Genomic DNA, 14,694 nt, shown 5'->3' on the forward strand with positions numbered 1-14,694 from the left:
CCCATTATAAAAGCAGAAAAGGACTGAAAAAATCATAAAAGTTAAATTGCTGCAGTTCAAAAAGTGTAAAAGTTATCCAAAAGCTGAATCATCCGGCAATACCTAAGGGTTTTCTCAACATTTTAAAGTTGAAATGGTGTCTGTAGCTGAAAGTATGAAGTAGAAGGATTTGAAAGTTGAAGAGGATTTGAACATTTTCTCCATAGAAACCCATTCAAAAACAAAATGTGCAAAAAGCTTAATAATTCAAAAAGTTTAAAGATTAGAAATATGAAGAGATATAGCCATCATGAGCTGAAAGAGCTGAACATTTTGATATTGAACGGTTTCTGTAGCTTAAAAAATAATTGTTGGAATGCTTAACAGCATTCCAACAATTAAGAGACTACATAAATACGGGACCAATCGGATCCTTCAGTAGGTAAGCGTGGTCGACAATTAACTAAAATGGAGAGCAGCATGTCTAAACTACTCGTGGAACTCTGTGAAGATCAGGCGCAGCGACGGTGAGTTTTCTTTCACGACTTTACTCTGAATTATTCCGTTGCGTGTCGTTTAACAGCGCGTGACCATGACTTGTTCATGTGGAGCGTGAAACCAGGTCGAGTGCATCTGGACACGGTGAAGTTGGTGAATACTGTGACTGGCAAGGTTACGGTCGAGTGAAGGACAGAACGAAAACGGAAAGGCGGTCAGTAACGTTAAGCCCATGAACATTTGTTACATTAGTGATGATATGAAGGGACACTGTGTGACGGCTCCAGGGCCTCTGCCAGGAATTGTGTGTGTCTTTCAGTGTCCCTGGGTCCTGGATCGTTGGAGAATGAGGCCATCAAGAAGATTGGAGGCAGCTGGCCACTGCCTTGGTCTATAAGACCCGCCCCATCCTGAGGGAGAGCTGGGTTCTTCCCCCCTGACACACCTGCTGTGCTGCACGGAGTGTCTGTCAGCAGCAGTGCTGGAGTTGAACTGGCGGCACGGTTTTCCTTCCGGCATTCACTTTGAGAATGCTCACTTTTGTTACAATTTGAAATGTCCTGGCTTTGTTGATTAAAAGTATTAGTTTGGTTAACTCCTTGCCTGGGGGGGGGGGGTGTGACGTAATAGTAGTGGGTTCCCTGTGTGGTGACGTCGGGTCCGGGGATTCCCTTTTATTGCGCTCGTTGTGGAAGCTCGCGTAGGGAACGAGGAGTTGTTTTTCTCACATTTTGCGTGTTTAGTTAGTGCTATCAGGTGAAGGCTTCATGTTTTGTCTTTCAAATTTGTTCTTTACTGCAAAAATAGTCACGGGACAAAGGAAGGTAAGTTTTGACCTCTTTGTGAAACAAATGTTGAGTTGACTCCCCTGTAGGAATATCGCGTGTCCCATTAGGGATTGGTTTGCTTATGAATGTATTGTGGGGTGAAATTGGTTGCGAGTAGTTGACTCGGGTTAGTTATTGCTTCAGATGAGTTTGTCCCTACGATCAAGCAGAGTATTGGTCCACTCTCCTCTGCTGCCCATTGCAACCTGCGTAATCTAGGGATGTTCTGTGATCGATCCATGTCGTTTAACCCCCATGTTAAGCAGCTGTCCAGATCATGTTTCTTCCACCTACGAAATATCAGTAAACTGAGATCTGTAGTATCAACAAAAACTGACATCGTTCCTGAGTGTTCTCTCGTACCAGGACAAATCGACGGTCTCACGTCACCCCCGTACTCCAATCTCTCCACTGGCTCCCTGTAGCATTTAGGATACACTTTAAAACTCTCACTGTCACTTACAGAGCACTACACGGCCAGGCTCCCACATACGTGGCTGAATTACTTCACCCTTATTCACCCGCCCGCGCTCTCAGGTCAAACATGTTGAACTATCTGTCTGTCCCACGCACTCGCCCTAAGACCCGTGGTGACTGAGCTTTTGAGGCAGTAGCACCAAGGCTGTGGAATGCTCTGCCTGAACCCTACGTTTCACAGACTCTGTGAACACATTCAAAAACCAGCTCAAGACACACCTGCTTAGACTGGCATTTGACTAAAAACTCATGTCCTAGACCTGCTTTTAAACATGTTTTAATTTTGTACTTTCTGTGTATGTAAATTATTGGCCCTTATATGGTCACATTGTGTTTTTTATGTTTGGAATTCTGCCCTGTTAAGCACTTTGTGACTTATGTCTGTAAAAAGTGCTTTATAAATAAATAAATAAATCTTACTTACTTACTTATAAGCAGAGCATCAAAAACAATCTGAGCAACCAAGTTAGTAAATCACAACAATACTGAACAACACCATTTAAACCTTAGCTTGTAGCAGGAATGTCATGTCTAATGTATTTACTACTGTCAGCCTATCCCAGGGGAAGAGCTCTCTCACCTTTAGGAGACTATGAAGGCCCCACCAGAGACGAGCAACACTGGACTTTGGTTGGAATGTACAAAATACAAACCAGTTTTATTTGTTTTTACAGAAAGTAAGGTAAAAGCTTACAAAAAATGAATAATACAAAATAAGTAAAAGATCATACAAAATGTCAGATGTACCAAGTTCAAAAAGAACAAAGTCTCTCAAAGAGCAAGAACCCCCCCAGAAGCATCGACCCTTTGTTGTCTCCTCCTATATACACACTTCTCCTTGGTGCTTCTGCAACCTCCGGGTCCATATAAGGCAGACAACAGATCATTCTTTAATCATTGGACAAAACGGTTTTCATAGTCTTATCATATCTGACAGACTTATTGTTTGTTAACTCTGTCCTGCTACCCCCCCCCCCCCCCTCAGGTCAGAGTGAGTTCAACTCAAAGTTCACTTATTTCTTTAGCTTTAACATTTGGTCAACATAAGCACATATGATTACATTTTGATAAATGATAGAAAAACACATATCAAAGCTCATCATCATTGAACTGTTCCTAAACAATATGGGATTACATGTAACGAGTATATTGATATCTGACAATAAAACACTCTTAGCTCGATTATAAAAATAGATCGTAACTCATCATAGACAATGGAAAGTTAAAGAGGATAAAGCATATGCATAAAAAGGTAAGCAACACCTTAAGATAGGACTTCCTGTTTGGCTATAGGTCACAGGGGCCATGTTTCATATAGTTAGGTGTGAAAACCACAACACGCCCAGAAGCTTCCATTGTGTAACCCTAACCCTTATGTCCCAACATAATCAACTTAATAAATTCATTAAAACAAGTTATGCAAGTGTTGACGTGAGCTTTGAAAGTACATGTCAACACATTTGTTTAGACAAAGCAATAATGATCAGGAATAGAAATACAAATGATTCAAACGTGATTTGAAGAGAAAGTAGAAAGTGATTGTGAAGCTGTGAAGCAGAAACCAGTTTGAGTCTGTGCATCGAATCAACAAAGAAATGATCAACAGACAATGACACATGTAACTTTATAAGATCATGTGTTTTCCTGCTCTCTCTGGGTTTGGAATACATGTTTGGAATTTGTGAAACATGTTCAAGTTAACATGCGATGTTACTTTACTGTTGAACCTTTACTTGTAAACCCATCTCTCTATTAACAGACCAAGGATCTAACAAGTCATTGTCATTGCTCCTATTGAACTGGATGCAGGTAGACATAGTTGTTTGTATAATGAGCCCAGAAGCAAGGGTACACAGGCTCAGTGAATGTGGTGTGAAAGGTGTAGAGGTGGCTCAGTGTGTCAGAGGAGACTTTGTAGAAGGACAGAGTGCCAGCAGGCCAGTCCAGATACACCCCAAGTGTTGGGCAGCCACCAGAGGGGAAATCAGTTTCCATCAACTTACCATTATGAAATGCCTCCAGTTTGAGATTTCCACTTTTTGAATTTTGGCCAAAAGCCCACGATATGGTATTATATCCAAGACGGGATGTTGAACCCTTTCTGTCAATTCTCTTGTATGCAACAGCTGCATAAATATATTTCTTAGTAGTTGAAGCATGATTCCACTCTACCTCCCAGTAATGGCGCCCAGATAACCCCTCTCTGCACATCACCTGAGTATATGTCAGAAACCTCTCTGGGTGATCAGGATAACTCTGAATTACTGATGTAAATGTTGCTTTCTTGTTTCCATCAGACAGAATGAGGTTGTTATCTGCAGTGTTTGGGTCCAGGGTGAGATCACAGGCATCTGATGGAGAGACCAACACAAACTCATTAATTCTGATGGTCAAACAGGTTTCTGGAGGACATTGATTAGTACAGAGTATTTTTGACTCAAAAGCATGAATAAACTTACACCAGGTCAGATCTCTTTTGTCTGTGATCTCTTGAGAAGGAAGGTCAGGTTCTGAAAAGTCTTCACTGACCAGAATGCCCTCCTTGTAATGGTAGATGGTTGCTCCTTTGTATTTATCATTTGGAATGACTGTGATTAGGAACCTGAACCGCTTGTTGTTGTTCTGTGCTCTGGCAAGGTCACGGAAAGCTTTGGCTTTTTCTCTCATCGTGGTAAAAACTTCATCTGAGGAGAACCACTGGTCTTCATTAGTTCTCCTTATTTTAGTGGAGTCCAAGTAGGTGGCCATCACATCAAGGTTGGTATCACCACTTATCATGGAGGTGAAAACAAAGCACAGAGCATGATCTACATCTCCATCAAGAACCTCTCTGTCCAGCTCGGACTGATTTCGGACGATCTTTGTTCCCTCCATGGTATCTACACAGGATCTGATGACGTTGATTTCTCTCTCTTTGTCATCCAGCCACTTGCTTAGTTTCTCTTGAGTGAATGGTGACTTCTCTCTGTCGTCAAATAATTCTTCTAAAGAGCTCTCATCTTCTTTACCTTCACGGATGGAGGGGAGTTTCTTCGCCATGGTCTGCTTGAGGTCAGATGCATAGCGGTCACACAATTTTTGGAAAGTTTTGAACTCTTGATGAATATATGAAAAGTTCTCTACCACTCCGTCTTCCAGAGAATCATTGCATCTCATTCGTATTTCGCTCAAATCTTCAAGAGCATCCTGCATCTTCCCCACCAGTCCAACGCTGATCTCACTCATCAGCTCAGCAGCTTCCGGCATCTTCCTCACCAGTCCAACGCTGATCTCACTCTTCAGCTCAGCAGCTTCAAGAAAGAAATTCTTCAGTGGCATCAGCCAGACCTTCATTGGGACAGCATTCTCTCCTTTTTCTCCCAGTAGCTGTGGAAGTTGTCCACAGGTCTTCACTGCCTCTTCAAATGTTACAGGGATGCTCTTAAGGAGAAAGTCTCCGAAGAATTTGCAGGAACAGTTATTAGTCAGGGCTTTTTCTTCATCAGTCATCTTGATGCTAGCTTGCGCCTCAAGACTATATGAGGGGATCTTGTTTATCGCAGCTCTCATGTGGCCCTGGATGTCTTTAACGCTGCTGGTGTCTAACTTCTCACTGTCAAACACAAAGAAAGAGTTTGCCCCATAAAGGATGCGCGTGACTACATGTGTTGCCGAGCTCTTCTTAATAACTTCCATTTGGTGGGCGTCTAAGGTTAGCAGGTCAATCATTGACAACTCTTTGAAGTGGGTGGTAGATTTGTACTGACACGTCACTCTGCTCTGATTCTTGAATTTCTTCTGATGATTCAAATACTTGGCAGATCCTCCAACTTCGATCAGTCCACAGAGGAAACTGGCCTTCAGAGAAGGTTCAACATCCAGCAGAGAGGACTTGGATTCAATGGTGTCAGAGTCAGTCATTTGAAAATGACTGTAGGGTAGAACACTTTCAGTTATCTTCTCCTGTAGAGTTGTATCATCCCACAGTGTCAAACCTTTAGAAATTGGAAAACATAAAGCAGGAGGATCATTTCATGAAATTTAATTTATTTAATCAATTTCAAAAACTTGAAAGGAAGAAGAAGAAGAAGCGACTACGCATGGTTAAGAGGCAGAGGGGAAAAAGAGGAGGTCCAATATTAGTTTGTTTTTTTCTCAAAAAGTCTCAAAAACTGTCACAGCTCTGCCACTACTATCCAGTTTTTTCCACCTCACTCACCTAATCAGTTCATTCAGTGCACCTGCCAGTCACACTCACCTCATCAGCTCATTACTCTCACCTGCTCACTCTGTCTCCTCCACTATTTAAACCCCTGCCTCACACACACTCACTGCCAGATCGTTCTCCGCTTCCATGCAAGACTTTCCCGCACACCCTTGGACTGATTCCCTGTTACCGACCCTGCCTGTTTTGGACTACCTCGCCTTGCCTCTGCCCTGGTAACTCACTCAGCCTTCTGTCCCCGACCACGAGAACCAGCCGCTGTTTTCCTGAAAATATTCTTCCTGTTGTGGGTGCCGAAGAAAATAAAGTTTTGAATCAAACTATCCCTGGTGTTTGTCGTACTGCTCCTGGGTCCTTACTAACACCCGTTACAAAAACAAGTAAGTTGTGATTACTTTTACTAGTATTAATGTTACACAATTTTTATATAGTTTGCTAATTAATCATAAGATAATGTTGCGGTCCATAATCAAAGCTAGCTAACTGTTTGATTCCAAAAGAGCAAGTAAGAAACAACTTTTACAAAAATAACACTTCAATTGTCTTCTTTATCACAGGATAATGTATCAGCTACTAATACAGCATGCTTCCCTAAAATGGATAACTAATGAATATTCACAACTACATTATGGAATTAAAAAGCATTTGCTTATTATTTTAATGGTGTGTATGAATGTTAAAAAGGTGAGGACTGATTAGTGAAATGATTTCAAAGTCCCTTTAATCAAAGCTGTGAAAGGCAGATATGTAGAGACATATTTTAATAATAATGTAATCTCAGACTTACCTGGGATCAGTAGATCTTTCCGAGCATCATAGAGCATTCCTAGGGTGAAAGGTCGACCCAGGGCAGCAACGTTCAGATCTGAGGCCATTTCTCCAACCTGATGAGAACAGTGAGCGCAGCTTTCAGTACTTTATTTACACGGTTAAGTATATTGAGTGTTGAGAGTTTAACACTGGGAGTAAACTCTACTCCTTCACTCAACAAAAAGACCGATAGTTTGACACAGACTGGAGTTCAGTTAAACTCTAAATGTACATCTGTTTCTGTCTCTGTGCACCCAGTCTGTCCTCACCTGGTGAAGTTGTGTAGATCAGATCAGTTGTGTGAGAGTCTTCTTGACGTCCATCTGGAGCTTCAGTGTGATGATCTGTGATGTTGTCAGATTACTTATATCCTGTCAGTCTCTGCTGCTGACTCCTCCCATGACACGCCTCCAGACTTGACCACCCCCAGGTCTGAGCCTGGCTCCACCCACTGCAGCATTTTGAAACCTGCTCTTGGATAGCACCTCTTTAAAGTAAAGACAGATTAACACTTTGTTCTGTAGAGAACAGAGAAATAATGACAGGCAACAGAAACAAAGAAAAGTGAAATATGTGCAATTCCAACATGTGAATCAAGTGTGTTCAACAGAAATCCCCTGTTCATAAGACTTTATTTTCATGGGGGTGTGTTTTCACTTCGGTGGCAAAACTTCTTCTAGTCTATTGAAAAAGCAACAACTGCATCTTAAGGTCATAAGTAGTGAACACTCTGGATTTAGTAACAATAATAGTACATTTAAATAAATTGCAATAAAAACAGTACATTGTACACCGCTGTAGTTTGAGCAACATGTTCATGCCGATGGTGACGTGTATAAAGGAAGCTCTTAGTGTTGGTAACAGTTAAGAATGGAGGAATGAGTTTGTATGTTTAGATCAACAGGGACTGAAGAACATGTGGATGCACAGAATGGACATTACTAACGTTCACAACTGTAAACTGACAGAGTCCACATGTTTCATTTAATTTCAGCCATGAGAACAAGATGACAAAGTGTCATGCTTTCACAGCTTTGCTTAAAGGGACTTTGAAATCATTTCACTATTTAGTCCTCACCTTTTTAACATCCATACACACCATTATAATAAAGTCAACCTTCAATTATTAAGATGCTTCCTTTATACACGTCACCATCGGTATAAAAAATGTTGCTCAAACTACAGCGGTCTACAATGTACTGTATTTATTTAAATGTACCATTATTACTATGCCCTGTGGACTGTTCGTATGTTGGGACACCACCTTTGACCGGCCGCGGTGGAGATCTCGCCGTGGTCTGGAAGAATCAGTTTTTCTGCAAATTGGGGAGCACAGAACATTCTACTACTTTTGAACTACAGCTGACTAAAGTGGGCCGGCTAAAGCCGTTTTAATTTACCGACCTCCGGGTCCTGCAGGTCAGTTCTTATCAGACTTTCTGACCTCAAGCTAGACAAAGTGAATCTTTTAATTTCACGCAACATGTCTCTGGTGCCGCTCACAGAGGTGGTCACACCTTGGACCTTGTGTTCTCTCTGGGTCTTGATAATACCCGTTGTGAGGACCTACTGATCAGTGATCATAAATGTATTTTCTTTGATCTTGCTGTAAATGCTGACCCCTTGTGTCTGAAACGAACATTCCACTCCCACATTATTACTCAGTGGTGGGCCGTCAGGGCCTGCAAGGCCTTCTCTGCTGGCCTAGAATCAGTTATATCTATTTTATAATTTAATAATCTTTCTTAAATACACTACATGTATTATAATTTATAAAAATATTGTTCCCATTATCTTATGTTCTCATTGCACAGCTCCTGTCTTCCTCAGTTGCTCTGCTTCCAGTGCAGCTTGTTTTAAGTAGAGCTTTTATCCAATCAGATCTCACCTCTGTGTCTCTAGGTAAGAACAGAGGCAGAGGCCTGCACTTTACCTGCATTAGTAGGGCCGATGATGGATTTGATTGATGTGCGACAAGCAGTTTAGAAGAAGCATTCAAAATGTCTGACGTTCAGGCGAAGGATGTTGAAACGCCGTCAGCAAAAAGAAACATTAAAATGACTTCGAAAGGAGTTCTACACGGACATGTACCAGCAAAAAAGTATGCAAACAAGCCCAAAGGTGTTTGAGAAACAAGTGCATTAATGACCTCAAATGTAAATTCAGTGAATGCTGAGCTTTCTACGTTCAAGTGTTACCAAGACGCAAATGACATGCATGCATCTTTTGTGAACTTACCTTTACCTCAAGAGGAAGTTACAAGGCAAAATCAGTACTTCAAAGAAAAAATGACAATGTTCTGTGACTTCACTGAAAAGGTAAAAGCTGGCTGTCTGAAGTGGGTCACCTATATGTGCAGCCAAGTAAAGACTCTCTCGACCACCAAAGTGTTGCAGATGAGATAAACCCTGACGTGTCAAGATGAACTCTGTAAAGACACATTCACAGCAATCAAGGATTTCATCAACAACATCTGCACGCATTAGAGCTAAGGCCGACACGGCAGCTCTGATGGAGCGTGTTGCTGCTCTAAAAAGGAAACATTTAATAGAAGCTCAAGAGGAAACGTTGCTGGGGAGAGAAAAGGAAACAGAGAGAAACGGAAATGTTGGAACTTGAAATGCAAAGCTTCATGTCTTGGAAATCAATTCATCCCAGTGTGGCTCAAAATGTTTGGACGGAATGAACTCTTATTTTGAAAGGAACAATTCCAAAGAAGCAAGACCATTAAATCCCCATGCCTACACCTTTGTTCCTGTTATTTCTGTGTCTGATCCCATAAGGCAACCACAGGTTGTTAGGCCTAAGCAAAGGTCAAAAACACAAATTGATGAGATGCTATTAAAGACTGATGCTCCAGTTCAAGCGACAAACTGAATGAAAATCAAGTAGGACTTGTGCAACCTCAACCCCATCACAATGACATCGCTGCTCTGCTGCTCTGTCCTTCCTGTAAGAAATATTCCTGTGTTTTAGGAGACCCTCTTCAGTACAGGTCTTTCATCAGAGCTTTTGAAAATGGAGTGGAGGAGAAGACAACTAGTTGGAGTGACTGTTTACACTTTCTCGAACAATACACCAGGGGGCAGCCAAGCGACTTGGTGTGCAGCTGTCAACATCTACCTTCAGATCAGGGATACCACCGAGCCAAAAGTCTTCTAGCAGAGCACTTTGGAAACGAATACAAAACTGACTTTACCGATACACTTTATACTCTGTCAGAACAAACTTTATTTTATTATTACTTTAGTAATATTTTTATTCCTTCTGTATATTTTCTTCTTGTAAAATTATCATTTTTTAAATAACTTTGATTTTTAGCAGATTTCAGACCATCACAGAATCAGACTCCACAAATTCACCTTTTATTTTTTGTCTGTATGTTATTTTTATTTCAGCGTTCAGCAGCATCAGAGAGGATCTCAGCCAATCACAGAAGAGGAGAATAAATATGAGCCAGTGAGCAGCAGGGAGCCGTATCGGCCAATCACAACAGGGCTACACGCGAGTCGTCAAGGCTCCGGTCACTGAACTTCCTGCACCCGTGATGTCACGGGTCTGAGGAAGGCGATCATGAAATATATTTAACAGATATGAGAATCTTAAATCCATCAGTTCACAGGTGTTACAGAGAAATGAGTCGACATTATTAAACATGAACCAATAAAACAAAACTATCAGCTGTGTTTACATCATACGGGGACGCCATGTTTGTAGTTCTTTTGATCGATGGAAACATCTTGATTTTGTTGGTTTGATTTGAACTAAAACTTAATTTCAGGAAGTTCACCTGAGCTAAAACCTCATAGAAGTACAATTAGTTTTACTTTTTAATGTCAGATTTCATGAATAAACACAAAAACAAAATAAAACTTAGTCGAAACAAACTTAGTTTTAGTCTTAAGAGCTGAACGAGGATTCACATAGTCTCCTTACGGTTGTTTAAAGTGCATTTTTCCGACATGCTTTACAAGCTCACGTCAATTAATATATTAACAATAATAATAATTACAGTAAGTAAGACTTTGTACAGTTTAGCACATAAATAAGAGTTAAAACAGTTCTCCAGTTATTGCACAAATTAAATTCAGCAAACGGCAGGAAGTTTGTCAGCATAAAATACCTGTCCTTCAAGTTTTTCAAAATAAAAGCATTCTCCCCCAAAACACAGTATACAGGACACAGCAGAGTGGATATACTGTAGAAAGATACCGCATAGACGTGAGTACATTATTCTGATTATTCCAGGGTTAGTTCTGGAGACAGAACATGAGAACAATATTGAATGTATATTTAAATAGAGTGATTGAAATATTATTGAGAACAAAGCATCTTATTGTGAAAACTCCGACCTACAAATCCTCAAACACTGTCCCAAGTCTTTATTTGCACTCTATTGTCATTTAAGCTTCCGTCAGTGACTCATACTTCCTGTAGAGATCTACAATTTCACAATAAAAGCCTTCATGAGCTGTCCTCGTATTGAAAGACCTTTATTGTGAAAAAATCTCCAGAAAGTGTTCATTGACAGATGTTTAACAGTGATTTTAAGAAATGGGATTAATTAGTGAGTAAATGAATTTAACATGTGACAAACAGGAAATGGTAATTCAACTCCTGTAAACGTTCATCTTTTTAAATATTTCATCTTTTTTTGAGACAAAACAGAAACTTCTTCAGTGTTCAGTGACCTTAAAGACTCACAAACCAGATCCTTTAAAATAAAAGAAACACAAACAGTGTCAATAATGAACAAAATATCTTTCAAACTGAAAAACAAACTTGAGACAGTCGTCTGGTTTGAAAACTAACATCACAAAAACAAAGATTTCAGAGAATCACACAGATGTGAGAAAATAAAAACAGCACTTTGTGTGACTTGGTCAAGTAATAAATAACAGGCGATGAGAAGAACAGCGTCGTATCAGTGGCTTTTCAAAATAAGAGAGAACGTTATTCCCCCTGAAGGAAATTAGTGACGAATGAACGCTGACAAGTCCAGATGACTGACAGGAAAATTAAATTAAATCTCCAAACGTGGTTTAACTAATCCAGAAAACATGTTCTGTTCATCCTCATGCAGCTGAACCGATTGTCGTGGACAGAGTGCTCTTATTTTGAAAAGCAGGCATAGTGAGTAGAGATCTTTTACGATTGGTTGAATCAACAGAGTCCAGGTTGAAGAGACAAAGAGGCAAACGTGAAGAAAAATGATTTTCCTTTAAAAAATTAAAATCTTGTTTGGAAGCTGAGCAGCAAACTATCATTTATTTTCCTCTTTTGAGTCTTTTCACTTCTAATTTCAATTCATCTTTTAAAAGGCAGAACATGGTGTGTGTGTGTGTGTGTGTTTACTGGTGATTTTGGTGATGAATTAGAAGTGAAGCAGCTGACGCTCGGTTGTGAATATCGACCCCGCTGGAAGCTAAAAAACACGTGAAGAAGAAGACGAAGAAAAAGAACGGCTCAACTTTAAGATATTTAGGAGAAACGGCTCCTTGTGGGGAAATTAAACCTTTTACAGCTGAAAATGTTTGTGAATAAAAGAGCGATGCAGGATGAATAAATACCACTCACCTGTCAATCATCCGTTTAGCAGCCAGAAATTAATGCAAATTATTTCATTAATTCATCAATAAATCATTTAAGTTTATAAATAGTTTAAATAAAAGCTCAGGTTAAAATTTAACATTTGTTTTTTGGTTGGATCAACATTTAAAAACCCTAAAACACGAGTTCAACAGTTTCAGTTTGGATTCAAACAAGAGACCTAAAGGATCAATTCATCGTTAAAATTGTTCACATTTAATCAATAATATTCCGTTTGTTTTGTGTGATTTCTGACGGATAAAAGACCAAAAACAGGAATTATTTCTAGAATTGTCTGAAGAACCGAGAACCATCTTCAGCTGCATGTGAAACTCAACGCGTTTCTCTGTTGCATATACTTTCTGTCTTGCTCGAGGGCACGCGGGCATGTCTGTTTAGTTGAAACCTACAGTGTGATGTTGCATATTATTTATTGCATATTGTGTCAGAGACTGACAGACGGTCGCTGACATGAATGAGAGGAGGAGAGTTACTCTTCCTCTGAGGGTCGATTCTGAAATACTGTTTGTTAAAGGTCTCCGTCTGCTTCAAACTAACACGTTTGTACGACGTGTTCCTGAACGCATCGCTCAGACTGGAGGTGAGGATGATCTTTAAAATAAGTAAAAAATTCTGCATTTCAGCAACAAAATGTACTCAAAGTAACAACGGTAAAAGTACTCGTTAAGCTGGTGCTGCTGGATCATGTTTTATTAATATGAAAGCATGTAAATGCATCAATAATAATCATATATTAAGTTTACTCTATGTGGTAGTTGGACGAGGTGGAGTTAAGATTGTGAGTATATCAGATAAATGAGTGACATAAAAAACAGTTTTTCCCTCTTAAATAGAAATACGTAAAGGTACTACGAGCTACTTTCACTTTGTGTTGCTTCTGGCGGCCCCTGTGGACTAACGTGGTACTGCAGCAGACATCTGGCTCTCCTGTGAGAAGGAACAGTCACTTTAAGTCCACTTGTTCTTCAGTAAGTGGACTTAGATTGGTGTGAAGCATACTAAGACCTTTGACCTCTTCTGTGAGCGTTCATCATCTCTCTGATAACAAACAGTTATTTAAAAGGCTTTAGAAGCGTTTTATAAGGAAGAGGACGGACACATAGATCGACTCATGCAGGAGCAAAGACCAGAGGAGTTCACAGTGAACAGATCCGTCAGGGATTTAAAAAAGGAATCATAGAAGTAAACAAGAAATCAAACCCGATGTGAGGCACAAAATGAATACATGAAGGGGACAACGAGACGATTCAATTAGAACGTTTCTGACCTTAGAGATGTTTTGTAGAGCAGCAGGTCTGAGATGTTTGAGAGTAAAGTCCTTGTGTCCTTGGTGGAGGAGAAGGGAAGGAGGAAGAGTGGAGGAGCAGCGAAGTTCCACGAGTCTCACACGGTCGACTTAAGGTCAGACAGGAAGTCAGTCAGACAGGTAAATAAATACCAAAGAGCATCGTTTAAAAAGGTTTGGCTGTATTTTACTGGTCCTGTAATTTCCTGTAATCTCGTGGAAACTTAACGGATATATTTTGTACTAATTGGAGATAAAACAACATTTTGAGTTATTTTATTTCACAGATAGTTGAGATAACTTCTCTAAAGGTAATATATTCATTACTGCAGTGAGGAACTGGAGGTAATTATTTTAAAGTAGCGCTGGAGTCCTACGGAGGTTTCATGGAGGAAATAAAAAACACATGAATAATTTGTGCTCTTGATTTAATATCTTATTACGTGTTTCTTGTAGAAAAAAGGAAACTAATCTACGGAGCTGAGTTTTGATGAAGTGGATTAAATCTGCAGCTTCATCACAGTAATGACCTCAAAGATAAACAACGTGTTTAAGAGACAAAACCTGGAGAACAGAAAACAGAAAGACCTGATTCATTACTGTTTGTTCCTCCATGACACCTCCGTAGGACGCCGTCTCCATCAATAATATCACGGAGGAATTTACAGTTTTGTAGGAAATCATTGTGGGACCTGTAAAATAAAGTGTGTAAACCTTTATTCTCAGTCACAGTGCTCAACATATTAACAATAAATAACTTAAGTGTATGCATTTCAACCTCAGAATCAGAATTTAGGGAGACAGGAAGTCGATCGTCACTGGATTCCTGTGGCTGACTGGATGTCGTCGCTGCGCGTTAGGAAGGCGGATCGACGGGCCGACGGCTCAGTGGCTCTTTGGTTTGGGGAGGCGGGACAAGCCGGAGGTGAAGGCCGCCATTTTGAGTTTGACCTCGTTGCTCTCCGGGTCACGAGGCAGCGGCCCGGACGCCGGTCTGGAGATCT

The 14,694-nt window shown here is 40.3% G+C and overlaps 1 protein-coding gene across 1 annotated transcript; it reads right to left on the bottom strand.

The window, feature by feature from the left end:
- Window positions 1–3,572: 3,572 nt before the first annotated feature.
- Window positions 3,573–6,872, bottom strand: LOC142938355 (stonustoxin subunit beta-like). The gene is made up of 3 exons (XM_076081655.1): window positions 6,773–6,872; window positions 4,241–5,755; window positions 3,573–4,132 (listed from the first exon to the last, which is right to left on the bottom strand). Exons 1-3 carry the CDS (start codon window positions 6,858–6,860, stop codon window positions 3,573–3,575), a joined length of 2,163 nt encoding a protein of 720 aa, XP_075937770.1. The 5' UTR covers window positions 6,861–6,872.
- Window positions 6,873–14,694: the final 7,822 nt, after the last annotated feature.

Source organism: Anarhichas minor, unplaced genomic scaffold, assembly GCF_050575085.1.
Source record: "Anarhichas minor isolate MPS153535 unplaced genomic scaffold, ASM5057508v1 ptg000084l, whole genome shotgun sequence".
Classification (NCBI taxonomy): Eukaryota; Metazoa; Chordata; class Actinopteri; order Perciformes; family Anarhichadidae; genus Anarhichas; species Anarhichas minor.

What these genes read in the sequence shown, in the direction of transcription:
- LOC142938355 (XM_076081655.1), bottom strand. Translation starts at nt 6,860, where the DNA reads ATGGCCTCAGATCTGAACGTTGCTGCCCTGGGTCGACCTTTCACCCTA. An exon ending in GAAAGATCTACTGATCCCAG is followed by an intron (nt 5,756 to 6,772) that starts GTAAGTCTGAGA and finishes CAATTTCTAAAG; the next exon opens with GTTTGACACTGTGGGATGAT. An exon ending in CAAAAGAGATCTGACCTGGT is followed by an intron (nt 4,133 to 4,240) that starts GTAAGTTTATTC and finishes TCTCTCCATCAG; the next exon opens with ATGCCTGTGATCTCACCCTG.